Raw genomic sequence first — 27,392 nt, forward strand, 5'->3', positions numbered from 1 at the left:
ATGGCCTTTGCAGTTGTGCTGTTCCTGACTGGTGAGTGGGGGTCCTCGGGGCTGTGAGAAGCCTTCTGTGGGTTGGGGGAGCGACGGTCTCTGCCTGGTAGGGCAGGCAGGAGGAGCTGAAGGAAAAGGAGAGGACTCTTGTCCAGTCTGGTGTGGTGGGAGGAATGGCCTGGAATCTGGGTAGGGGCAGGAGCTGGGTAAAGCTGAGGGACATGGGCTCACGGGTTATGCTTGGGTGGAAGGTGAGCTGCTCTCCAGGTTGCCCATGGCTTCTCTCTCCCTTCCTCTCCTGGGGGCCCTGGAGTAGGTGCTGGGAGTGAGGGGCGTCTGCCCCAGGGCCCCTGGGAGGGGAGGCCACACCATCCACAAGAGATGGGAAGACTTTAGTTAGACGGCACCTCCTTGGTCCTGCACATCTCCTGAGTCTTTCCAGCTTCTCTTGAGAAATGGGAAGGTCTGACTGCTCTGGGTACCAGAGTCTGGGAGTGGATGCCCCCTTTATCCCCTGGGGCTCAGACCCGCCCACTTCACTCTTTGATGTCACCTGTTGGCCCCTGAAGCATCTGGGTCTGAGTCTCTTGGTATCCTCTACCTGTCAGATCACAGGGGCTGCTTCCAGACTAGGAATAGAATCACCCTTTGTGAGAAAGATGTCGGATGTGAGATTCCCTTGCATGTGGACCCAGTAAGGACCAGCACCCTAAACATCTGGCCTCTGCCCAGAGCCCCAGGGTTCAGGTGTCTGGACCCTCCTTGTCACTGCCTGGCCTGATGCCTGGTCTCCTTAAAGCTTTCCTACTCTTGGGGTTGGAGTCAGCTTCTCCATCCAGAGACAACCAGGCTTCTAGGAGGAATGGAGAGGAAAGGCGACTGGTTGGGAGAGAAGGGATTGGGAAAAGCTCTTGAAATGTAAAGTGTCTTACCCTGGGGCTTTCTAGCTTAGCCACTGGGATGAGTCAAGAATCGGGAGAGTGAGTTGGAATCCTGGTTGTGCCAGTGATCTGCTGTGTGGTTCAGAGTCAGTCAGTAAATGCTAAAGTCACCTGCTAAGGGCTGGGCACTGTTCCAGGCACCAAGACAAGGCAGGTGGAGCTGTCCTTGTCCTCCTAGAGCCTGGCACTAGGAACGAGGACACGGAGAATACAAAATGACGAATAATAAATCACAGAATTCTGTTTCCCAAGCCTAATGGGAAGATGCAATAGGACAGTTTTTAAGTGGAATGACCACACACCCTAGTTCGCCTGGAGCCAGTACCAATGTCCCTGGTGTAATTATTAATGGTGCCCCCTCCCCTCCTGGAAGGTCCCAGTTTAGACAATAAATTGCACGGTCACTTTATCTTTAAGGGATATTCCTGCTCTATCTAACCTATCAGGAGGGGACTGGCCTAATTTCAGACTGTGGGTGAGGGGCATTTCTCTGGATGGTTGCCCTCTGTATTGTGATTAGACTATTTTTTAAGGGAGGAGGAGACATGGGAACCACACAGGTGGCAATAATAAGAATGCCTTTCTCCCGGGCAGATGGGGAATCAAGGCTGAGCGTGGTGGGTGTCATGACCCCGAGAAGTCAGGGGTCCAAAGGAGAAGGGGCTTCTCTGACTGTTCTCCCCACCCCCACCTCCCCGTATTCCTCAGGCCTGGCTTCTTATCATGGATTCAACTTGGATGTGGAGGAGCCCCTGGTCTTCCGAGAGAAAGGAGCCAGCTTTGGCCAGAGCGTGGTCCAGTTTGACAGATCTAGGTAGGCCCCGCCCACTTTCCCCAACTCCGCCCCCTTGGCCTGCAGGCTGGCATTCTGATTGCTACCACCTGGAGGAAGGGCAGCATGGGCTACAAACCTGTCCACCACACCTGCATGAGGCGGGCAAGGTTACGGTCTGCTGTACCTGGCTTGCCCAGCCTCTAAGGATCTGTGCTGTATTCCTGGTGTATGAAAGGGTGTGACACTAAATAGCAAATAGGAAACACCAGGACAGCAGAGAGGAAGGGCCTGTAGAAGAAAGGGAGATGAAATCTTTTTTCCAAGAACAGGAGGGAGGCCTCATAATTTTATTCTGCATTGGGATCGGCAAATTATGCATCCACTCTGCCTCCAGAAGGGCACATTCTTGGGTCTCAGAGACAGAGACCCAAGGAGTTGAAGTCACATTGTGATGCAAGCATAACCAAAGTCTGGGAACCACAGGAAGGGAGACATCAAACCCAGGAGGGAACTCCAGGAGGACTTCACGGAGGCGGTGGCACTGGCAATGACCCTGAGAGCACAGGAAGTTTCAGTTAGCCAAGACAGAGCACACAGAGGTCACTGAGTCCCAACCGTACATCCCTTCCTTCTCCCTCGACTGGCAGGCTGAGGACATGGAAGCAGATGTCAGGCCCTAGAGTTTTATTTTCTTTGTTTTGAAATATAACACAGAGATTGATATGCACAAATCTAGAAGGTCCAACTCAATAAATTTTTCACATATGTGTATCCAGGTAACAACCACCTAGAACAAGATGTAGAATCTCTCCAGCACTTCCCCCCACTGGCTTCCCTTGAGCCCCACACGACCACACAACACCCAACAAATCCAACCGCTTCTGTCCCACTTACCATCAATTTGTGTTCAGGCCCTATTTTTTTCAAAAATGAAACTCTTGATTATCTGCTGTTCACCAGTACTTTAGTCCATGGGGTCGCAAAGAGTCGGACACAACTGAGTGACTTTCCAACCAAGGATATAATATATATTGGATGACATTCTGATTGCTACAAAGCTACTGTTTTTCCTGGTTTCTGCTGAGTGATAATGAAAAGGTTGAGCTGACATGTAAGGAATGGGTTGGGGTTAAAAAAAAAAAAAAAAACCTGTAGGTCAATAGTTTAAGACTAAAAGTTTATTTACCCGATTGTGCCAGAAGAAACCAAATGGCTCCATCTCCAACCACCCGATTCAGTGTCATCCTCAAGTCTTAGACAAACAAGGATTTCAGGTTTCCATAAGGGAATGGTCCTCTAGAATGAATCTTTAAAGGCCAAGTCAACAAATCTTCCATGGCTAATCAGTTAAAATATATTAGGATTTGTCTAGTTCCCTCACCTGAATAGCGAGCTTGTTGGTGATGAGAATATTTTTCTCAATGAGAAATTAAAAAAGTCTCCCCTCTCAAGGTGTTTTGCAAATAAACAGTTGCATTTATAAATGAATATAATGAGAAATTAAAAAATTCTCCCCTCTCAAGGTGTTTTGCAAATAAACAATTGCATTTATAAATGAATATAAATGATATGAAGCAGTTTCTGATACAGCTGCTTTAAATTAAATTATCATATTTAAATTATCCAATTTGGGAATTTCCTTATGGTCCAGTGGCTAGGACTTTCCTGCTCCCAATGCAGGGGGCCCAGGTTCAATCCCTGATCAGGGAACTAGATCCCACATTGCTGCAACAAAGACCCGGAACAGCCAAATAAATAAATAAAACTGTAATTGTAAATAAATAGATAGTCTAATTAATTACAGAATTGTCTATTGGCTTCAGAACATTTTTCCATTTAACTTGAGGTGACCTATTTCTTGGAATAATGGTTCTCTCAGAATGATGGCTCCTAGGCGACAAACTGCACTGACTTGTGGTTGGGAAATGCTATTTTTTGTTCTGAATAGTTTTATTCTGAGTGAATGTTAAAACACACACATACAATCTCCAAAACTATTTGCATACACAAATACACGTATATTTATATACACACACATGTACCCAAACAGACAAACAGAAAGCCCAGCATGGCCTTTCAGCCTCTGTGGGTTAGACTCAGGCCCTGATTTTGAGTAGCCTCACACAGGCCCAGGCCGAGGGCTCCCCTCGTGAAATCTCACTTCCCCATGACACTTCTTCACCCAAAGCGCCCCATGCCCCCACCCCTCCTGCGACTGTCTGTCCTGGTTGTACCTCCAGGCTCGTGGTGGGAGCCCCCTTGGAGGTGGTCACCGTCAACAAAACAGGACGTTTGTACGACTGTATGCCTGCCACCCGTCGGTGTCAGCCCATCTCGCTAAACAGTGAGTGACTCGCCCCAGGGATTGGGTCCTTCAACCTCCTACACAGGACTGCCCCCTCCTCAGCCTCCAGCCCAGACTGTCCCCCCAAGTGAGGGTGTACCCATGGGTGTGACCCTGTGTGTCTGCCCTCTCAGCCCCCTCAGAGGCTGTGGACATGTCCCTGGGCCTGTCCCTGGCGGCTTCCACCCATCTCTCCCAGCTGTTGGTGAGTGTTTCTGGGTCCCTGGAGGGTCTTGAGGGAAGAACAGGTTGACGGGGTTGGGGGAGAGGAGGCTGGGGCTGAGGGAAAAGGAGGGGGAGTGTTCTGGGGGCCCCCTCACCCACACGGGCCTCTGCCCCCAGGCCTGCGGCCCGACCGTGCACAAAGCCTGTGGGGATAACATGTACATAAAAGGCACTTGCCTCCTGCTGGGCTCCCACCTGCGGGTCATCCGGACCATCCCCACCGCCCTACCAGGTAGGTCCCCCAGAGATGCCAGTTCTGGGTGGAGCGCGTACTGGAACCACTCATGCGAGCAGAGCATGAAACTTGGGTCCCCACCTTCTGGGTCTTTGTTTTCCTGGGCCTCCTGTACCCCAGGCCCCCTCCCAGAGGGCTCAGCAAGCTCAGCAGGGGCTGGGGGCACAGTTTGGCCCAACAGGAAGTGTAGTCACAGCAGGACCCCCTAAGCTGGGAGCCATGATGACTCTGACGGGCAGGAAGGAGCCTCAGGGTGCTGCTGCAGGAGGCGTGAGGGTCCCACAGCAGCCAGCAGGTGCTGGGCTGCCTCCTGGTTTCCAGAGGAAGGGTTTGGGTGGTGAAAACGTGAGGTGAGGACCATAGATCCAAGAATCCAAGAGGGAGGCAGTCCTGGGGCATTCTGCTAGTCTGCCAAGACACCCCCAAACTCACTCTTCCCTTTACAAGGGCAGGAAAGGACCCAATCATGGCGAGTGTGAGGCACAGTTTTGCCAGCACTGATGTCTCCCTCAGAGAATGGTGCCTAGGCGGGCCCTGCAGCAGTCTCTCTCTCTCTGACAGTCAGTCTTTTTGTTTGTTTGTTTTCTTTTTTAAAAATTTGTGGCTGTGCTGAGTCTTCATTGCTGCACACAGACTTTCTCTAGTTGTGGTGAACAGGGGCTACTCTCTAGCTGCAGTGGGAGGGCTTCTCACTGTGGGGGCTTCGCTTGTTTCAGAGCACGTGCTCTAGAGCGCACACGGGCTCAGTAGTTGCAGCTCCCGGGCTCTAGAGCATATGGGCTTCAGTAGTTGTGGTGTATGGGCTTAACTGCTCCGAGGCATGTGGAATCTTCCCAGACCAGGGATCGAACCCAAGTATCCTGTATTTCAAGGCAGATTCTTAACCATTGGGCCACCAGTGAAATCCTCTGAAGGTCAGTCTTTACAAGTTCATCTTCTGTGTCCTTGGGCAAGTGGCTTCATTCCCTGGGCCTCAGTTTCCTCATTGGTAAAATGGAACTTAATAATTGAGGTGGTTATTAGGATTTAAAAGATTTAATATACATGTCTAAGTGTTTAGACTCCAGCCTGGCATGTGTATGTGATTGCCTTTATGACTGATTTTCTAACTGAAGACTGTCTGTTTGGACCAGGAGGAAGGCACAGGAAGGAGATAAACAACCCCGTGCGTGGCATCAAAGGAAACAATGGGCCCCCAGTGAGAGCCAGGGACCGTACAAGGCACATGTTTTGTTGTCGTTGCTTACTTATCTGTTTATTTATGGCTGCACTGGGTCTTCATTGCTACACAGGCTTTCTCCAGCTGCAGTGAGTAGGGGTCACTCTCTACTTGTGGCGTGTGGGCTTCTCCCTGCAGTGACTTCTCTTGTTGCGGAGCACGGGCTGTAGAGCTTGGGCTCAGTAGCTGTGGCACACAGGCTTAGTTGCCCCACAGCATGTGGGTCTTACTGCCCTGACCAGGGATCAAACCCATGTTCCCTGCATTGGCAGGCAGATTCTTAACCGTTGGACCACCAGGGGAGTCCCAGGGCATATGTTTTGACCCAGAGAAAATACGAACCCAGACTTGGTGGGCTTTTAGCCAGAAGTGAAGCAGCAGCAGAAATAGCCCCCAGACAAAGTTGTGAGAGCAGAGTCTGCAGAGGGGACAGAGAGAGTGGCAAAGACTCTAGTGAGTCCCAGGCCCCACCGGGGATGTCTGTGCAGCAGGGCAGGAGAGGTGGCTTTGAACACTAAGTGGTATATGTCTTCTCTTAGATGTTTCTGGGGCTCCTGAGGTGTGATGTCTGATGAAAATGGGACATACATGTGTAAAACTGGTGCAGACAAGGCAGGTTTGAATAGATATGGAGGGACTGTGCACCAGGCAGTGCTGGGTACTGGGTGCTGGGTGTGCATCCCCTTCTAGGTCCTCTTAAGATCCTCGTGGAGGCCAGGATGATCCCCATTTTATAGATGAGAAGACTGAGGCTCAAAGAGATGAGTTTCCACTTTAGGAAGTGGCAGAGCCCAGAGCTTGAACCAACCTTGCCTGATTGGCTTGGTTCTTTTTCCAGAAGGCAATCAGCTACAGCCAGGTGCCTGCTGTGGGATACAATAAAAACAGCAAGAAACAGAAGTGACATTGCAAGGGCACTGGCCACAGGCCTGGTCTGAGAGAGCATGTGGAGGGGGAGGGTGATTTTGTCATGGAGCTAAAAAAGTGGGTACGAGCACAAGATATGGTTACAGAGAACACCAGCTACCCAGCTTGGGAGGACCTGAGCACACGCTTAGCCTGCCGTGTGGGTGGCTGGATTTCCAAGTGGCTGGATTTCCTAGGAAGACTAGGAAGCAGGGAGGAAAGTGACCTTCCATTCTTCCATTTCTTCTCAGCACTGGTGATACTGGTTGAGCAGGCAGGGTGGGGGAGGAGTGAGGAGCTGGGAGAAGGCATTTTTGCTTCAGTGACCTGAGGCCAGCTGCCACAGCTCAGCCTCACACCTCCACGTTGTGGTGGCCTGATCTCCCAGCACCCCAAGACCAACACAGGATGTGGGGTACTGGTAGAGGCATCAGCTGGGTTTTGCATGGAAACCACAACCCCCTACGTAAGTCTGGGGACAGCCTGAAATGTCATTTCTTCATATGCATATGCTGTGTCTCTCCACTACTGTGTGGACTCCACAAGGGCAGGAATGAGATTTTTTACAAAACTTTGGTCTTCAATCAGATTTCTCTAGAGACAGGCTCTGAGGCTCCCTTGAGAATATTCTCAGGAGCAACCCCCATGAGAGTATGAGGGAAGCAGGACTGAGTAGATGGACAGGGTAGACTGTGAGAGGACTCAGTCGCCCCACCGGGAGCTTGGAGCATGGCTGGGTACAGGTTGCCTCCTGGAGCAGGAAGTGTAACCTTGGGCAAGACACCTCCCTTTTGAGTAGGGTGACACCTAGGGAGGAACTCCACTGGGAGCCATTGACAGCCAACTCCCTACAGCTGGGAATGAGCACGTCCATCCTGATGGGGGACAGGTCTTGGGAGCACACCTTAGCATCTGTTCCAGGTGTGTCCTTGGGCACAGAAAAATGCCTGGTATATGGTGATGATGGTGATAACAACTACCCCTTATGGGGCGCCAAGCCCTGTCTTAAGTACTTTATGTACATATTCAGTCCTTTTTCAAATTGGAGTAGGACTCCTTTACACTGTTGTGTTAGTGTCTGCTGTACTACAAAGTGAGTCAGTTATATGTAATCATATATCCCCTCCCTCCTGCTCCCCCATCCCACCCCTCTAGGTCATCACAGAGCACTGAGCGGAGCTCCCTGTGCTGTATAGGACACAGCATGGGAAGGGGAGGGTGGGACGAATGGAGGCAGTAGCACTGCCATACTCATTCTTTTTATCTTTGCAATAATCCTGTGTGGGTGCCCAGGTGGCTACATGGTAAAGAATCCATCTGCCAAGCAGGAGACAGGGGTTCGATCCTTGAGTCAAGAAAGTCGCCTGGAGGAGGAAATGGCAATGTTTAAGTATCTTGCCTGGGAAATACCATGGACAGAGGAGCCTGGTGGGCTACATTCAGTCCATAGGATCACAAAGAGTTGGACACAACTGAAGTGACTTAGCGCGCGTGAGCGCATGTGCGCGCACACACACACACACACACACACACACACACACATGCATGCATGCCACAGTATCCCTGACATGTGTAATCAATAAAAATTTGTTGACTAACAGAGTGAGGAGCCCACCCGGCCCCCATACTCTACTTCTTTCTCCCCTTCTGTGAGCCTTGTGGGAAGAGGGGAGAAACAGGGACTCTGCTAAAGGCAAAGGGTCTGAGACAGCAAATTTGGACCTCCTCTGTGGATAGTGTGGGGATTGGTCCCTGTGCCAAGAATGGCTCCCTGACTCTGTGGAGCAGAAAGGGTTTCTGGGCCCCAGGAAGTGGCTGGGACCCACACATGAATTTCTTTACTTTTGACTGAGCTGGGCCTTTGTTGCTGCGCGCGGGCTCTCTCTAGCTGAAGCAAGCAGCGGCTTCTCTCCATTGTGGTGTGCGGGCTTCTCACTGCAGTGGTTTTTCTTGTTGCAGAGCACAGGCCCTAGGGCACATGGGCTTAGTTGCTGTGGTGCACAGCTTAGCTGCCCCGAGGCATATGGAATCTTCCCGGATCGGGAATCAAACTCATGTCCCCTGCATTGGCAGGCAGGATTCTTGGCCACCGGACGACCAGGGAAGTCCCCTCAAACATGCGTTTCTGATTCCTCTCTCCCTCTGGGCAGAGTGTCCAAATCAAGAGATGGACATCGCCTTCTTGATTGATGGCTCCGGCAGCATTGACCAAACCGACTTTAAACGGATGAAGAACTTTGTCAGAGCTTTGATGGAACTGTTCAAGCGCAGCAACACGCAGGTGAAGACTAGGCCCTCTGAGGCCTGGGGAGTGGGATGAGGGAGGGTCTACCTCTAGGAAGGTCAACCTGGGAGGCTGCCTGGCGTCACTGGGGGCTGGATCAATAGGCCTGTGCCTTGAGGAAGCTAGGGTCCAAGGTCAAGGCATGGTCCCCAAGCAGGGCCAATTGGAGAGCTGACCTGAGAGGAGCTTCCCCCATCACATTTACTATGCGCCACAGGAAATAGGTTTTTGCTATTTAAATACATTGAAAGGAATATAAAATAATTTTGCTGTGAAATTTGACTGAAGGTAACTTGGCCAAATAATTGATGATTTCTTTATCATGTTTTCCATGTAACTCATGATTTCTTTATCTTATTATTTTATTTCCCAGTAACCACTGTTTGTGTATATATGTGTGTGTGTGTGTGTGTGTGTGTGGTGTGTGTGTATAAATTCTTGTTGCCCCTCTGTCCATGGGATTTCCCAGGCAAGAATACTGGAGTGGGTTACCATTCCCTCTCCAGGGGATCTTCCCAACCCAGGGATCAAACCCACGCCTCCTGAGTCTCCTGCACTGGCAGGTGGATTCTTTACCATTGAACCACCTAGAAAGTCCATAAATTCTTGAGAAACAAGGAAATATAGACTTCAAATTGATTTTGTATATTATAAAATTTTTTTAAATCTAAATTTAACAAATATGGTAGTTGGCAAGGTTATTCTTTGTAAACCATGAAAGAAGCAATATTTAGCTTTGATTTTCCAGTTTTCTTTTTCTGGGTTTCAGTATATAGTTGTCAGGCCTCAAAATCACGTGGAACATGGTTTGTAAGTGCAAAATTATTCCAAAATTTAAAGCTTACTGAAAAAAAAAAAAAAAACAACTCCTGAGCACCAGGGCCCTTTTCTTGGCCTTCACAGTTCTCGCTGATGCAATATTCAAACCTTATGAAGACCCACTTCACCTTCAACCAATTTCGGACCATCCGGAGCTCTCGGAGCCTGGTGGATCCCATCGTCCAGCTGAATGGTCTGACATTCACAGCCACCGGTATCCTGAGAGTGGTGTAAGCTACGACCCCTGCTACCTGCAGATAAAATGCTTCCCTGCCACTGTCTGGCGCTGGGTCTGCCCAGCCCTTTCTAGTGTTTGAAGGAGGATCTGGAGAAAGGGCTCACGGGGAATCGAGGGGGCCGCAGGCAGAGTCTTCCTGGAGTGTTTCTGGTCCCCTCACTGGTTGCAATCCCCTGAGCCAGGGCGAGGGCCAGACTCCTTTCCCCTTTGCCTGGCTTTGGATTGGCTGGACTCTGAGCCCACTTAGGTCTGCTTCTCGGTTCCCATCCTGGCTCCTGGCTCGCTACCTGGGTCACCATTGGAGTAATCGGCTTTTTCTAAGTCTTGGAAAACTGTCAAATGAGGATAAATTCACAGCTTGGTTGGAAGGATTAAATGAGCTAACATGAGCGCAGTGCTTCTGCCCAAGAAGGTCCGAGATAAACGGCTGGATTTTAATTAAAAAAAAAAAAAAAGGAACTCCTCTTTACCTCCCTGGAAGGGACTCAGGAATTATTGCCAAGTGTCTTCTTTGTGCTTTTCTCCCCACTCAGCTCCTTTCTCTTCCCCATCCCTCATCTATTCTCGCTCTCTACATACTACCACGTGCCTGCCCAATACTGGAGGCCAGGTGGCCCAGGACGAAAATGGCTTAGGTGCTGGGGCCAATAATTTTTGTCAGTATGAATCAATGACTTAACATGCCTGAGTCTCAGGGTACCAGGCCTCCCCAGTCTCTCCAGAGGAGCTTCTAGTGCTGCAAATGATTGCTTCCTAGAATCTCAGAAGAGTTACCCCCTCTTTCTTCCTTGACAGGAGAGAACTATTTCACAGTAAGAATGGGGCCCGTAAGAGTGCCAGGAAAATCATCATTGTCATCACAGATGGGGAGAAATTTAAAGACCCCCTGAAATACACCGACGTCATCCCCGAGGCAGAGAAAGCCAACATCATCCGTTACGCTATTGGGGTGCGTCCTTTGCTCCTGGCTCCCCCAGACTCAGCCTTCACCTCCCCCAGGTAGAAGGGCTGGCGGGCCCCTCCTCCTCATGTGCCTCTCTGCCGCAGGTGGGAGATGCTTTCCAGGCACACGCTGCCAGGCAGGAGTTGAACATCATTGGCTCCATGCCTTCGGAGGACCACGTGTTCAAGGTGGACAACTTTGCAGCACTCAGCAGCATCCTAAAGCGGCTTCAGGAGAAGATCTTTGCAGTTGAGGGTAAACGGGGAGTGAGTTTGGGTGTTGGAACTGAAAGAGCCGAGATCCAGTTGTCCCCCACAGTCCCGAGGATCTGTCCCTACTCGTGTTGTTGTGGTATAGTAGTGTCCGACTCTTTGTGACCCCATGGACTGCAGCACTCCAGGCTTGCCTGTCCTTCACAATCTCCCAGAGCTTGCTCAAACTCATGTCCAGTGAGTCGGTGATGCCATGCAACCATCTCATCCTCTGTTGCCCCCTTCTCCTCCCACCCTCAATCTTTCCCAGCATCAGGGTCTTTTCCAATGAGTCGGCTTTTCACATAGGTGGCCAAAGTATTGGAGCTTCAGCATCAGTCCTTCCAGTGCACATTCAGGGTTGATTTCCTTTAGGATTGACTGGTTTGATCTCCTTGTAGTCCAAGAGTCCTCTTTCTGGATCCCTACTCTAGCTTGCCCCAAATTGTTACCCAGAACTCAAGCCCCAAACCACATTCTCCTCTCTCTGCTCTGAATCCTCACCGTCTCTAGGTCTCTGGGAGCCTGAATGACCCATTTCCCCCACAGGAACGCAGTCGGGGACAAGTAGCTCCTTCCAGCATGAGATGTCTCAAGAAGGCTTCAGTTCCATCCTCACAATGGTGGGTGGAGCGTGTGCTTGATTAAGAGTCTCAGGCACCAGCCTGGGGCTGGGAGCTGGGACTCAGAATAAATAACAAAGCGGACTCAACCCTCAAGCTCACTGTCTAGTCTGGGAGAAACACGCAGGCAGTGAATATAGGTGCTATAAGCACAGCAGAGAATGGGATGGCTGAGGTCCCTGCTTTCCTGGAATGCGTAACTAGTGGGAGGAGATGATAAAAAAAAAAAATGAAAGACGTTCATATGGTGCTAAGCACTGCAGTAGAAGAGAGGTGATCAGAGGAGGGCTGAGGAATAACCACGGAGGCTGAACGATGAGCAAGGGTGAGGCCTGGAAATATCTAGGGAGAAATTGCTCCAGGCAGAGGAAATAGCAGGTGCAAAGGTCCTGAGGCAGGAATGGGGTTACTACACTAGAGTGAGAGAAGGGCCAGCACAGCCGGAGCAGAGGGAGCTAGGGGCAGCTTGGAGAGAGGGCTGGAGAGTTGGGAAAGACCAGAGCACGAAGACCAGAGAAGTGACGATCAGGTCAGTTCAAAATAATGATAGAGACAGACAGCTGTCTGAAAGGAAGTGCGTGTTCAAAATATTCAGAAGGATATTATCCAGAATAATTTTTATTGATATATTTATTTGGCTGCACAAGGTCTCAGCTGTGGCAGGTAGGATCTCGCTCCCTGACCAGAGAATGAACCCTGGCTCCCTGCATTTGGAGTGCAGAGTCTTAGCTCCTGGACCACCAGGGAAGCCCCTTACCCAGAATAATTTTGAGGGCAATTGAGGGGGACAGAGAAATGGAACAAGGTTTGTCAGGAGTTAATCAGTGATGCTAGGTCACGGGTACTAATGGGTTCATTACACGTTCCTTTTGACTTTTGTATTTGTCCTAGATTAGCCATAATCAAGAGTTTGAAAAGGCAATAAACAAATTATTCAGAAGAGGAAATGCCTAGCACTTTCTGAGGGAACCAGGAACATCTCACAGATGTAACTTTGAGGTTGACTCCTCCAGAGAGAGGAGCTGAGTCCCAGAAAAAGGAGAGAGGAGTGTCCAGGTCAGAGGGTTGGTGTGTTCTGGAACACCAGGTAACTCCATAGACTTGATTGCGAAGGATGCTAAATGCCACCCTCGGGGGTTTGATGACAAGAAGTCACTTTGGTTTGCCAGCAGCGTAGTGGCTGCACATTTGGGTTTAAAAAGCCCAACTCTGGGACAGTAGATGAAGCAGAGGAGAACAAGTGGGGAGGCAGAAAGGACAGTGGGTGAGAGGCGCTGGGGTGACTCTGACAGTGGCAGTGGGGATGGACTGAGAGATGTAGGAGTCAGGGACACGAGGCTGCTGATGAGAGCTACAAATGGCAAGAGAGACTTCCAGATGAGTGGCGGAGTCAGCGGCAGGCATTTCTTCAGAATAGGCTGTCTTCTTCCCACCTGCTCACCCTGGAATCCTTTCCTCCCAGGATGGACCAGTTCTGGGGGCTGTGGGGAGCTTCAGCTGGTCTGGAGGTGCCTTCCTGTACCCCCAAAATAAGAACCCCACCTTCATCAACATGTCCCAGGAGCACGTGGACATGAGGGACTCTTACCTGGGTGAGACAAGGCTGTGGTTGGGGGCTGGGCAGGAGATGGGCTGCCTGGGAGGGACAGGGGCCTGGGGCTGGGGGATGAGGGGACAGGGGTGGGGACGCCTCGGTGCTGAGCCCTGGCCCCTTCAGGTTACTCCACAGAGCTGGCCCTTTGGAAGGGGGTCCAGAGCCTGATCCTGGGGGCCCCCCGCCATCAGCACACCGGGAAGGTGGTCCTCTTCACCCAGGTGTCCGGGCAATGGAAGCCGAAGGCTGAAGTCACAGGGACCCAGGTTGAGTGTGAAGGGGGTCTCCAGGGGCAGAGAAGGAGGAGAGGAAGGGGGTGCAGGGCCTCTGGGGGAGGTGTTGGTGTCTGGGGAGAGGCAGGACTTGGCCCAGGGTATGCCCCTGGCAGAGGGCAGACAGGATGACTCCCGACTCTGCCCTCCAGATCGGCTCCTACTTCGGGGCCTCCCTCTGCTCCGTGGACGTGAATGGAGACAGTAGCTCTGACCTGGTCCTCATCGGGGCCCCTCATCTCTACGAGCAGAGCCAGGGGGGCCAGGTGTCCGTGTGCCCCTTTCCCCGGGGGGTGAGTAGTGATGAGACCTGGGCTGGGGGGGGTCTGGCTGTGGGTGAGCCCTGACACCACTCTCGTTCTGCAGAGAGCTAAGTGGAAGTGTGATGCTGTCCTGCGAGGGGAGCCGGGCCACCCCTGGGGCCGCTTTGGGGCAGCCCTGACCGCCCTGGGGGATGTGAATGGGGACAGGCTGGCGGATGTGGCCATTGGGGCCCCGGGAGAGCAGGAGAACCAGGGTGCTGTCTACCTGTTCCACGGAACCTCAGAACTGGGCATCAGCCTCTCCCACAGCCAGGTGAGGCCCCCCCAGCCTTCACCTCCTTTCCCGTGTCTTAGGTTCACCTGATGCCACCTCTTGTCCCAGTCTCAGCAGTGACCATTCCCCTACTCCTTTTAGTGGTTTATTTCCCTGAATTGCCCCTGGCCCAGCTAAGCGCAAATGCTCTCTCTTCTCTCCTTTGACTCCAAACAGACTTCAAACTGTGTGGGCAGCTTAGTGGTTAAGAGATCACAGGCCCCAGGTCAAATGCCTGACCAGCCCTGTGCTCTGTGTGGCTTTAGGCAAGTGACTGACTTAGCCTCTGTGAACCTTGATTTCCTTCTGTGAAACATAAAAGGATGAGCAAATTCCATTGACTTCTTGTAAAGATAACTCGAGGACAGCACTAAGCTGTCCATTCCTCCAGTATTTATGAATGAACGTGCAGAGGAGGAGTAAATGAATCTGTTATGCTCTCTTCATGATGCTTTGATTTTGTCATTAATTTGCATCCTCAAGGCCCTCATTGGACCAGAAGTACTCCGATCTCTGTCTGGGGACCCTGGGGACCTCATTTGTTTGCTCTCCACCCCTCTCCTCCTTTTTTAAAATTTTATTTTTTATTATTATTTTATTTTTTGGCTGTGCCCTGGGACATGTGGGATCTTAGTTCCCCACCCAGGGATGAAACCTGTGCCCCCTTCACTGGAAGCATGGAATCTTAACCACTGGACCACCAGGGATGTCCCCTCCCTTCTCTTCAACTACTCTATTCAGTGTCCTTTCCAAATTTTCCTTCTCAAACCTTTCCCATCCCCTTCCCCTGACTTGCACTTCTTTTTTCTCTCTCCGGCCAGCGGATCGCAGGCTCCCAGCTCTCCCTGGGGCTCCAGTATTTCGGGCGTTCGCTGAGTGGGGGTCAGGACCTCACGCAGGATGGACTGGTGGACCTTGCTGTGGGGGCCCAGGGGCACGCGCTACTGCTCAGGTGACAACTCCCCCCTCCCCACTTGCCTGCCGCTTGAGTCTGATTCACCAAGCTGCCTGCTCCCTCGTTTTCCCCGCTGGAGGCCAGAAGCCGGTCCTCAGCCCCTCATGCACCCTCAGGAGCCTGCCGGTGCTGAAGGTGAACGTGACTATGAAATTCACACCCCCGGAGGTGACAAAGGCTGTGTATCAGTGCTGGGATGAGCTGACCACCACCATGGAAGCTGGGCAAGCCACAGTCTGTCTCACCATCCACAAAAGCTCACAGGATCGCCTAGGTGAGCTTCCTCCTGGTAGACCAGACCCTTACCTCCCAGAGGCACCCTACCCAGCCCTCTTCTCAGGGCTGAATGGAGCCAGGAACCCAGATCTCACCTCCATGTCCACCCAACTGCCCTTCTCCCTCCCTCTTCCCACACCCAGGCCTTTAGGTTCCTTCTCCAGAATACATCCAAGGTCTGCCCTCTTTTCCACCTTCCCAGAGGACAAGACTTCTCCACCCACCCACTTTGAGCTGTGTCCATGGCTGTTCTTGCTCCCTCCCACCCACTCTGCACCAGGTTGTAGTTACCTTGATTGGTCCTGAACACGGTTCACCACTTCTCACCCGCTCCCATGTTGCATTTATAAAGACTAAAACTCTTGTCCACTGTGACCCCGCTGATTTGGACCCTCTGCCTCTCCAGCCTCCCTTACTCCAAGCACTCCCCCTCCTTTTTTTTTCTGGCCACACCAAGGGTCTTGCTAGATCTTAGTTCTCTGATCAGGGGTCAAACTCCGGAGTCCTAGCCACTGGTCTGCAAGGGAATTCCATCCATACAGTTAAAATTTTTTTATTTATATTTGGCTATGCTGGGTCTTCCTTGCTGCATGGGCTTTTCTCTAGTTGCAATGCAGAAGCTTCTCTTGGTGTGGAGCACAGGCTTTAGGGCACAAGGGCTTCCGAAATTGTGGCGAATGAGCTCAGTTGTTCCACAGCATGTGGGATCTTCCAAGATCAGGGATCAAACCTGTGTGTCCTGCATTGACAGGCAGACTCTTCACCACTAAACTACCCAGGAAGCCCTCCTCAGTATAATTTTTAATTAATGTACCAGCCTCCCTCTCCCTTCTGGTCTTAGCCACTATTCCCCAGATATGGGATTTTCCCCTCCCCACTTTTCACCTGACCCCTGCTCATCCTCTAGGTTAGAGCTCAGACAAGGTCCATCCAGGAAGGCATCTCTGATTGCCAGATCTGAGTTAGCAAGCCCTCTCTGGTACCACTGAGGATCTGGCCCTTGCAGGGATCACGCTGTGATGTTATGTCCTTCGTGCTGGTCTCCATTTCTAGGCTGCAAGCTCAGGAGGGCAGGGACCATATTTCTCCATCTTCTCCACCTGTATCCCAGCACCTGGTACAGTTCGTGGCCCACAGAAAGTGCTCAGTGAATCTCCATTGCATGAAAAAATGAAAACAGAACCTTCGCGTTTCTCTCACTTTTCATCTTCCGTCCCTTCTGCTTCAGGTGATGTCCAAAGCTCTGTCACATATGATCTGGCGTTGGATCCAGGTCGGCTGATTTCTCGTGCTGTTTTTGGTGAGACCAAGAACTGGACTTTGACTCGAAGAAAAACCCTGGGGCTGGGAGAGCACTGTGACTCCATGAAGCTGCTTTTACCAGTGAGGACTGTGGGTTCTGGGAGAGGGAGGAAGAAGCCTAGGGCCAGCCTCTGACACTTCCACTCTCTCCTGAATGAGGCAGGAAAGGCGGGGAGCCTGGGGCAGGAGAGGAGAAAGTTGAGGCTGGGGAACTGGGTTTCCACGGCGTGGATGTGGTGGAGGAGAAACCCCACCGGGGCAGCCAGTTAGGAGGAGGAGAGCAGATTCTTTAAAGCCCCTTCTTCTCCAGGACTGTGTGGAGGACATAGTGAACCCCATTATCCTGCGACTCAACTTCTCCTTGGTTGGGGAACCCATCGCCTCATCTCAGAACCTCCGCCCCGTGCTGGCTGTGGACTCCCAGGACCTCTTCACGGCCTCTGTGAGTCTTCCTAGGAAGTCCCAGGGACGTGCTGACTCTTGCTGTGTCTCTGTGTGCTGAAGAACCTAGGCTGGCTCCCAGGTGCCCACGAAACCACATCACATCTAACATGCTTCCGCCCCATTCTCACAGTCTGGCCCAGCTTGGAGCCCTACCCACATCTCAGCTGATTATCCACTTTGCCCCAACATAAACTCTCTGGTTCTTATTCTGCAGACCCTTCGAATTTTTTCTTTTATTTTTTTAAACCCACATTTTGATTTATTTATCAATTTTTTTTTTTATTTTGACTGTGTCACTTGGCCCATGGGATCTTGGTTCCCTGACCAGGGATCAAACCTGCACCCCCTGCAGTAGAATACGGAATCTTTTTTTTTTTTTTTTTTGAGGTATAGTTGAATTGGGCTTCCCAGGTGGCTCTCGTGGTAAAGAACCTGCCTGCCAGTGCAGGAGAGGTAGACGAGGGTTCAGTCCCTGGGTTGAGAAGATCCCTTGGAGCAGGGCAAGACAACCCACTCCAATATTCTTGCCTGGAGAATTCCATGGACAGAGGAACCTGGAGGGCCACAGTCCGTGGGGTCACAAAGGTGTGACACGACTGAAGTGTCTTAGCACGCACACACACACATAGTAGAATTACAATGTTGTGTTAATTTCTGCTGTACAGCAAAGCGACTCAGTTATACATACATATACATGTTTTTCATATGCTTTTCCATTATGGTTCATCACAGGATATTAAGTATAGTTCCCTGTGCTATACTGTAGGACTTTGGTGTTTATCCATTCTGTATATACCAATTTGCATCTGTTAATCCCAAACTCCCAATGCAACCCTCTCCTTTCCCCCTTGGCAACTACCAGTCTGTTCTCTTTATTCTTGATTCTGTTTCTGTCTCATAGATAGGTTCATTCGGGTCATATTTTAAACCCCACATATAAGTGATATCAGGTGGTGTCTGTCTTTTTCTGAGTGACTTCACGACCGTCTCTAGTCAGATGCAACTTTTTAAATTGGAGGATAATTGCTTTCCAGTGTTGTGTTGATTTCTGCTGTATAACATGAGTCAGCTATAAATATACATATATCCCCTCTCTCTGGAGACTTCCTCCAGCCCTCCCATCCCATCCCTCTAGGTCATCACAGAGCACCAAGCTGAGCCCCCTGTGTTATATGACAGGAGCCAGGGCGTCTTGACCATTAGACTGTGGGGGAAGTCCTCCAGCTTTTCTCATTTCTACCTCTGTCTTTGTCCATGTTGTCTGTCTTTCTTTTTCATGTTACAGTTCCTTTCTGTTTTCAAGAGGAGGCCCTGTCAAGCGACTACAAGTACATGTAATTGCTCATAGTGTTCCTAGTAAGGGCAGCATAATAAACACATGACGACATGGTCTGGCAGTTGATTTCTATATTTTTCCTGCATGTCATATTTCTTATTTGGCAAAACATCTTCTCTCCACCTCAAAGATCTCCTCTCATCCCCAGAGCCCCAGTCTTATCTCCTTCTCTTTTGAAAACCACTGCTCAGCACCTGTCACTTCTTCTCTGGCCTCCTACTGTGTCATGGTGATACCAGGCCAAATACCATGTGACTGGGCTGATAGCCACCTGCCTCTACTTCTGTGGACCCCTCGGGATTGTAGGTTCCTTGAATGTAAGAACCACCATGTCTAATTCACCTGTAGTTGCCACCTTTCCGAGTGCAGAACTTGTCTCATTATCGACTGTTAATAATGTTTGCTGAATGCTTGTTCCAGTTGAATTTGACTCCTCAACTAAACGTTATGTTCTTTGAAGCCACGGCTCTTGTCTTCTCTTTCTCTTATATTCTAACTGCCCCTCTCGCACTGTCTGCCCCACCTCCTTGCCAGAGTCTAGGACTGAGTGCTAGGACAGAGTCTAGCACAGGGTGGGCGCTCAGTGATGCTCAGTGTTGACGGGGGTTCCTAATGAGACTGGGGATGGATTGAGACACGGATGGGAAGAGAATGTACTGTTTTGCTGCAGCTCCCCTTTGAGAAGAACTGTGGGCAAGATCACCTTTGTGAAGGGGACCTCAGTGTCAGCCTGAGCTTCTCAGGGTGAGTGAGCTCCGTCTCCTTTCATAGCCATACACTAAAGCTTTGGAGGCTCCCATCCTCATAGGATGGCAAGTCCCTGTGTTTCCCTTTGCCTCTCCTTCTAACAAAGAAGTGCTTTCGATTGGATGGTCATCAGCATGTAGTTCATGCGTTCCCACAGCCCTGCCCCCACTCCTGATACAATTCCAACCTATTTCCTTCGAGTCTCTCTCCCAATCTTGTCCTTCCTTGTTCAGGCTGGAGACCCTGGTGGTTGGGAGCTCCCTGGAGCTCAATGTGACAGTGATGGTGTCCAATGAGGGCGAGGATTCCTATGGAACGGTGATCAGCTTCTACTACCCAGCAGGGCTGTCCTATCGACGCACATTAGCAATCCAGGTAAACAGCTCCCTTGGGCTTCAGTGGCTGGGACCTCTCTCCTGCTCCAGGTTATAATAGGTTCTTTAATTTTTTTTCTATGATGAAATATACAACACACACAAAGAGAGAAGTGCACAGGGCATATGTATAGTTTAATAACAAAATATTAAGCAAAAATCTATGCAATTAACATCTAGATGAAGAAATAAAGCACTCCAAAGGATTTTTTTTAAATAATGATAAATGCAAAAGATGGGGAGGATTTTCCTGGTGGTCCAGTGGTTAAGACTCTGCACTGCCAATGCAGGGGGCAGGGGATCAATCCCTGGTCGGGGAACTAAGATCCTACATGCTGCGTGGCAAAGTCCAAAGATTAATAAAAAGAAAAAGAAGGAAAAGAAAAGAAATAAAGCACTTCTAGCACCTCCAGAAGCCCTCTATATAACTTTCCTCATCCTAACCTCATACTCTCTGCAAAGGTAATCACTATTCTGCCTTGTAATACTCAATCCCTTATATTTCTTTACCACCCATAAATATATCCCTAGATTATGTTGTTGAGTTTTGCCAATATTTGAACTTTATGTAAATGGAAACGTGTTCAGTTCAGTTCAGTTCAGTCACTCAGTTGTATCCGACTCTTTGCAACCCCATGGACTGCAGCACACCAGGCTTCCCTGTCCATCACCAACTCCTAGAGCTTGCTCAAACTCATGTCCATTGAGTCAGTAATGCCATCCAACCATCCTCTTCTCCTCCTGCCTTCAATCTTTCCCAGCATCAGGGTCTTTTCCAAGGAATCAGTTCTTCACATCAGACGGCCAAAGTATTGGAGCTTCAGCATCAGTCCTTCCAATGAATATTCAGGACTGATTTCCTTTAAGATTAACTAGTTTGATCTCCTTGCAGTACAAGGGACTCTCAAGAGTCTTCTCTAACACCACAGTTTAAAAGCATCAATACTTCAGCACTCTGCTTTCTTTATGGTCCAACTCTTACATCCATACATGACGACTGGAAAAATAATAGCTTTGACTATATGGACCTTTGTCAGCAAAATAATGTCTCTGCTTTTTAATATGCTGTCTAGGTTGGCCATAGCTTTTCTTCCAAGGAACAAGTATCTTTTAATTTCATGGCTGCATCACCATCTGCAGTGATTTTGGAGCCCAAGAAAATAAAGTCTGTCACTGTTTCCATTGTTTCCCCTTCTATTTGCCATGAAGTAATGGGATCAAATGCCATGATCTTTGTTTTTTGAATGTTGAGTTTTAAGCCAGCCTTTTCATTCTCCTCTTTCATTTTCATCAAGAGGCTCCTCACTTTCTGCCATGAGGAAACATATTGTATGTTCCTTCTTTCTGAAACTTTTAAAGTACTATTGATTTACAATCTTATATTAATTTCAGGTGTACAAGATAACAATGTAGTATTTTATAGATCACATTCAATTTAAAATTATTATAAAACACTGGTTATATTCCCTGTGCTACATAATATATCCTTGCATCTTATTTATTTTATAAACAGTAGTCTGCACCTCTGACACCTGATCTGTATGCTCCTCCCTTCATTCTTCTCCCCACTGGTGACCACGTTTGTTCTCTACATCTCAGTCACTGCAGCGTGTCTGACTCTGCGACCCCATGGACTGCAGCACACCAGGCTTCTCTGTCCTCCACTATCTCTGGAAGTTTGCTCAAATTCATGTCTGTTGAGTTGGTGATGCTATCTAACCATCTCATCCTCTTCTACCCCCTTCTGCTTTCCCAGCATCAGGGTCTTTTCCAAATGGGTCGGCTTGTCATATCAGGTGCCCCAAGTATTGGAGCTTCAGCATCAGTCTTTCCAGTGAATATTCAGGGTTGATTTCCTCTCGCATTAAATGGCTTTCCTTCCCTAGATGGTCTTAATTTGATTGTGGTTGATTTTTATCAAGCTTTTCCTTTGTATTTAGTATTTTATATGTGTATCATGTTTAAGAAGTACTTCCTTACTCTATGGTTATAAAGACCTTCCCTTCTATTATCTTCTAAGAGATTTATAATTTCGCCTTTTACATTTAAGTCTTTAATTCAGTTGGGATTTATTCTAATGTATGGAGTGAGGTAGGGATCCAGTGTTTGCTTGTTCATTTGTTTGCTTGTTTTGTATGGGCCAGTTTTCCCAGAACCATTTACTGAGAGCTTCCCCTACGGCTTTGCAATGCCACCACTGTTTTGCATCAAGCCTGTATATACATGTGGCTAAGTTTCCAAAACTTCCTTCTCCTCTGAAGCAACCTGGTCAGCGTCCCCTGCGCCTGGCATGTGAGGCAGTGCCCACCGGAAACGAGGGCCTGAGGAGCAGCAGCTGTAGCGTCAACCACCCCATCTTCCGTGAGGGCATTATGGTCAGAGCTTCCCCCAATTCTCACTGCTCTTCTCCCTCTTCCTGACCCCATTTCCTTCCCTCTCTCCACCATGGCCTTCCCCATCCTCAACCCTTCTTTCTTTTCCCTCAGGGCGCCTTCATAGTCACATTTGATGTCTCCTACAAGGCCACCCTAGGAGATAAGTTTCATCTCAGAGCCAACATAAGCAGGTGAGCTCAGGCCAGGTGGGTGTGTCCCTCTGTCTCCTGTTCCATGCGCCAGCTGGAGACTCTTCCTGGATACCTTCCCAACCAGGCACCCTTCTCTCCCTCCAGTGAAAATAATAAACCTACATCCAACAAGACTACCTCCCAACTGGAGCTCCCAGTGAAATATGCTGTCTACACAGTGATCAGCAGGTACTTAATCCCTGTCCTCCCCTTGGACCTTCTTCCAAACCTAGTGCCTCCTCCTGCAAGCCAGCCTGCTCTTTTGAGGATGAGTATCTAAGCTAGCCCCTCTGATTTCTCACATGAGAATTCTTGTTGATCAGCCATCTACTTACAGCATAGCACCATAGCTTCCCTGGGGGCTCAGATGGTAAAGAATCTACCTGCAATGCACGAGACCTGGATTTGATCCCTGGGTTGGGAAGATCCCCTGGAGAAGGGAACAGCTACCCACTCCAGTATTCTTGCCTGGAGAATCTCATGGACAGAGGAGCCTGGTGGGATATGATCCATAGGGTCGAAAAGAGTCCAACACAGCTGAGCAATTAAGCACACCATGTCCCATAATTCTTTTTTTTTTTTTTTACTGCTATATTTATTTGCTATTTATTTCTTTTGGCCGCACTGGGTCTTCACTGCTGCCCACAGGCTTTCTCTAGTTTTGGACATCAGGGGCTACTCTCTAGATGCTGTGGCTTCTCTTGTTGCAGAGCACAGGCTCCAGACAAATGGGCTTCAGTAGCTGACACACAGGGGCTCACAGGCCCTAGAGCATGCAGACTTCAGTCGTTGTGCCTCACGAGCTTAAGAGGGCAGGCCCAGTAATTGTGGTGCTCAGGCTTAGTTGCCCCAAAGCATGTGGCATCATCCCAGACCAGGGATCAAACCTGTGTCCCCTGCGTGGGCAGGCAGATTCTTATCCACTGCACCACCATATCCCATAATTCTTGGTTCTCCTCTGATGAACTGACCTGCTGGTGGGACACACACACACCTTGCCACCCCTGTGCATCCTCTCTTCCCTCTCCAAGGTTCAGACTTCCTTTAACATGAAGCCAACTCTAGCCTTTGTGCCAAACACAAAGACGCTGAACTGGATCTACTAGATTAAGAGCTGAGGATTTTCTGAATATTCTGAAGCGGGGAGCTTGTCGCCAACAGGATATGGTCTGTCACTACACAGAGCAGAGAAAGGTCAGGTTTTCCCAAAACTCAGGGGAGAACAGAGATGTGCGAAACTGTAGGGATGGTTGAGGGAGCAGGGACAGACCAGGCCGGAAGCAAGACAAGGAGCCTCACCTACCTTGCTAAACTCCAGAGACTTTAGAGTTGGTCATAAGCTTATACTATTGCCATGGGACAGAGTTTGCTGCTGCTGCTGATGTACCAATTTTTAGGGGAACTAGAGAGGGGGTCAAGCAGTGTCATCGCCCTTCCAAACTCTATGTGTGAATTTCCCCTTCTGTCCATGGGAAAACACTAAAACTCACAATAAGAGCTTACTTTTATATACTTATGACATGCCAGGCCTTGTTTTAAGTACTTTACATGTGTTTACATAATTTAACCCTTCTATTAGTGGCAGTGTTAGTCACTCAGTTATGTCCAGCTCTTTGTGACCCCCCAAGGACTGTAGCCCATCAGGCTCCTCTGTCCATGGAATTCTCCAGGCAAGAATACTGGAGTGGGTAGCCATTCCCTTTTCCAGGGGATCTTCCCAACCCAGGGGTTGAACCTGGGTCTTCTGCATTGCCAGCAGGTCCTTTACCATCTGAGCCACCAGGGAAGCCCAACCCTCCTACTAGGTCTATGATAAGGTTATTGCTATACCCCCCTTTTAAATATTTATTTATTTGGCTGCACAGGGTCTTTAGTTGTGGCATGCAGGATCTTTCAGTTGCACTTGTGAGATCTAGTTCCCTGACTGAGGCTAAAGTTGAGGCTGCACAGGCCCGTGGGGACCATCACCGACCCCCTGGGTCACCTGCTCGGCCCCTTCCCCAGCAGGTGCAACCAAGGATGGTCCCCAGGCTGTTTTTCACCCATAAGCCCTCTCTCTCTCCAGGCAAGAAGAATCCACCAAGTACTTCAATTTTTCAGCTTCTGACCTGAAGAGCAAAAGAGAAGCTGAGCATCGGTATCGCGTGAGAGGCCAGGGAGTATCCACGTCTGTCCCTACCGTGGGGATGTAGGGAGCCGGTGGGGGAAGGATGGAGAAGAGCTGGAAGCTGGAGCCAGGAAAGGGGTGGGACTTGGGATGCTCCAGGGACCACAGTCATGTTTTGTCTCTGTTTTCTGCAGGTGAATAACCTGAGTCAGCGTGAACTGGCCATCAGCGTTCATTTCTGGGTCCCCGTCCTGCTGAACGGTGTGGTCGTGTGGGATGTGGTGTTGGTGGCCCCTTCACAGGTGCCTGCCTGCCTTTCACCACTCCCCAGAGTCTGATCCCACAGTGCCCATACCCTCCAACCAGCGGATCATCCTGTAGCTATTTCTCTCTTTCCCTAGAGTCTCCCCTGTGTGTCAGAGAGGGAACCTCCCCAGCAGCCGGACTTCCAGACCCAGATGCCAAGCAGTCTTGTGCTGGTGAGACAGGTCCCACTGCAGGACCAGCTGGGCACTGGAGGCTCCCGGGAAATGGATTGCTAATGTTTATGTCCTCTGATGGTTTATCTATTCCCCATCCCCAAATCAGCTAGATTTCATTCTCTCTTGTGGTTCCTGCTTAAGTGAAGATCCTCTTCAACTTCACTCCTCTCCTGTTCCCAGGACTGCTCCATCGCTGACTGCCTGAGGTTCCGCTGTGACATCCCCTCCTTCGGTGTCCAGGAGGAACTTGACTTCATCCTGAAGGGCAACCTCAGCTTCGGCTGGGCCAGCCAGGTACGTCCTTCCTTGACTCAGATGGCGCTTGAAGTGTCTGTGCCCCCCTCAAGCCAGGATGTTTCTCTCTTCCTGAGCTGCCTGCATGCCCCTTACCCCCTTTAGAGCTGGTTCCCAGCTCTCCCCTTCTCTTTTGCAGTTGCTGCAGAAGAAGACGTTGGTCGTGAGTATGGCTGAAGTCACATTCAACAGATCTGTGTACACCCAGATTTCAGGACAGGAGGCATTTTTGAGAGCCCAGGTAGTGACCGTGTGGTAGGCAGTGGCTGGGCTGGTCAGGGGGCTCTGGATGCTAAATCTGTGATGCTGAGTGGTTGGGGGGCAGGGAAGGGCTTGCAAGTTTGGAGAGAAGAAGAATGGATGGAGGCCCCTGGATGGGACAGTCGTCCCTAAGCCCATGAGAGCTTCTGTATGTCACCTCTTGAGGCAGAGCCTGATAAAGGAAGGAAGAGAGTTAAGGACTGGGAGACTGAGGAACTTCACTGGTGGTCCAGTGGTTAAAACTCCACACTTCCAATGCAAGGATGCAGTGGGAGAGGGTTCAATCCCTGGTCGGGGGGTTAAGATCCCACATGCTGCATGATGCAGTCAAAAAAAAAAAAATGGGAACGTGGGAGGCCTGATACTTTCTGACCCCGAAATCCCCAAATCAGGTAGAGATGGTGCTAGAAGAGTATGAGGTCTACAGCCCCATGCCCCTCCTTGTGAGCAGCTCCATGGGAGGGCTGCTGCTCCTGGCCCTCATCACAGCCCTGCTGTACAAGGTGAGTGTTTTCATCCCACTCCCGAGACCGCCAGCATCCGGCCCTGCCCTCCCACAGACAGGATCATATAGAGGGAAGAACTCAGACAATGGAGTCAGGCTGGTCTAGGTACACATTTTGGCTCTTACTCCCTGTTTAATGTCAGGCAAGTTGCCCAACCTCTCTGAGCCTGTTTCCGCATTTTTGAAATGATAATAATGCCTATATCACAGAATGGCTGAAACAACACAGACATGAGGCCAGCGTATGCAGAATCTTTGAATGATGTGTACAGATCAGAGCTCAGCACACAGCAAACACTCAGTCGGTGGTAGCTGTTGTTCACATAAGTATCCTAACACACAAATACAAGGCTACTTAGTTCCCTTCTGTCTCAGCTTCCTCCTACTCCCAACTTCCCATTCTGCCCTCTTATCCAGATTTTCTGATTTATTTCCCTTCATAGTGTGGCTTCTTCAAACGTCAATACAAAGAAATGATGGAAAACAAGCCTGCAGACACTGCTGCATTCAATGGGGAAGATATCCACAGTGAGGTTCCAGATCCACTTCTGTCCAAATAATCCGCTTTCCCATTTATTTCTATTCCCATTGGCTGACCTTGGCTTCACCTACCAATCCACTTCCGGGGAAATAACTTCTGCGGGGACAGGCCTGAGCAGCTTACCAGGTACCAAGTCATCTTCCCAAGGGGTCAAAAGATTTTTGTGTTTTCCCATATCCACCAGACTTCTTCGGTGATGACCCACTTTTCACAGAAGTGGGCATGATGCCAGTGTGAATTCTCTTATGTATAAGAACTGTCACATTAAATGAGGATGCTTATAAGATAATTATGCTGTAAGGAAGAGCTCTAATCCAGGAACCTCACCGCTGTTCTGCAGCCCGTGGGGTCGCTGAGAGTCGGACACGACTGAGCGACTTCACTTTCACTTTTCACTTTCATGCATTGGAGAAGGAAATGGCAGCCCACTCCAGTGTTCTTGCCTGGAGAATCCCAGGGATGGGGGAGCCTGGTGGGCTGCCGTCTATGGGGTCACACAGAGTCGGACACGACTAAAGTGACTTAGCAGCAGCAGCAGCGCTGTTCCAGGAGGGTGGGGCTGCTCGTGGGTAGAGATGTTCCTTACTCTCTCAGTTGACTGGGACCTGTGAGCATAAGTGCACTGTAAGCAGTGTTAGGAGAGGAGGCCAAAAGTAGTTCTGTGTGTGTGTGTGCGCGCGCGCGCGTGTGTGCGTGTGTGTGCGTGTTGGTCATGGGTTTCCGCTCAAGCTCCCTGGTAATGACAAGTGAGCTGACTGTCCTAGAAGGTGAATGAAATATCCAGAGCTTGAACCCTTGAATGGGGTCCCCAGAAGCTAGGAGAATCAGACTTCCTGAAAGGGAGCATCTAACTTCCCCCAAATAATACAGAAGACCCGTGAACGATTGTGTAGAGCATGACTGAACTATTCCAAATCCAGAATTAGCTCAAGAAGCCTCTCACATGGGGCTGTAGGCCGTGTTTGA

At 49.9% G+C, this 27,392-nt stretch overlaps 1 protein-coding gene across 1 annotated transcript; it reads left to right on the plus strand.

Moving 5' to 3' along the window:
- ITGAD (integrin subunit alpha D) lies at positions 1-26,715 on the plus strand. Its single transcript, XM_040266695.1, has 30 exons — positions 1-31; positions 1,641-1,746; positions 3,948-4,051; positions 4,186-4,256; positions 4,394-4,508; positions 8,787-8,917; positions 9,824-9,969; positions 10,773-10,926; positions 11,025-11,175; positions 11,721-11,794; positions 13,257-13,386; positions 13,512-13,654; positions 13,813-13,953; positions 14,027-14,236; positions 15,058-15,188; positions 15,308-15,465; positions 16,696-16,850; positions 17,080-17,211; positions 19,220-19,293; positions 19,530-19,671; positions 21,932-22,045; positions 22,157-22,236; positions 22,342-22,425; positions 24,302-24,380; positions 24,538-24,645; positions 24,745-24,822; positions 25,006-25,119; positions 25,259-25,360; positions 25,773-25,883; positions 26,329-26,715. The coding sequence occupies exons 1-30, from the start codon at positions 1-3 to the stop codon at positions 26,443-26,445; spliced, it is 3,486 nt and encodes a 1,161-aa protein (XP_040122629.1). The 3' UTR covers positions 26,446-26,715.
- Positions 26,716-27,392: the final 677 nt, after the last annotated feature.

The sequence above is a fragment of the Oryx dammah genome, unplaced genomic scaffold (genome assembly GCF_014754425.2).
Source record: "Oryx dammah isolate SB20612 unplaced genomic scaffold, SCBI_Odam_1.1 HiC_scaffold_2, whole genome shotgun sequence".
Classification (NCBI taxonomy): Eukaryota; Metazoa; Chordata; class Mammalia; order Artiodactyla; family Bovidae; genus Oryx; species Oryx dammah.

What these genes read in the sequence shown, in the direction of transcription:
- ITGAD (XM_040266695.1), top strand. Translation starts at nt 1, where the DNA reads ATGGCCTTTGCAGTTGTGCTGTTCCTGACTG. An exon ending in ACCGGTATCCTGAGAGTGGT is followed by an intron (nt 9,970 to 10,772) that starts GTAAGCTACGAC and finishes CTTCCTTGACAG; the next exon opens with GAGAGAACTATTTCACAGTA. An exon ending in TCACAGCCCTGCTGTACAAG is followed by an intron (nt 25,884 to 26,328) that starts GTGAGTGTTTTC and finishes TTCCCTTCATAG; the next exon opens with TGTGGCTTCTTCAAACGTCA.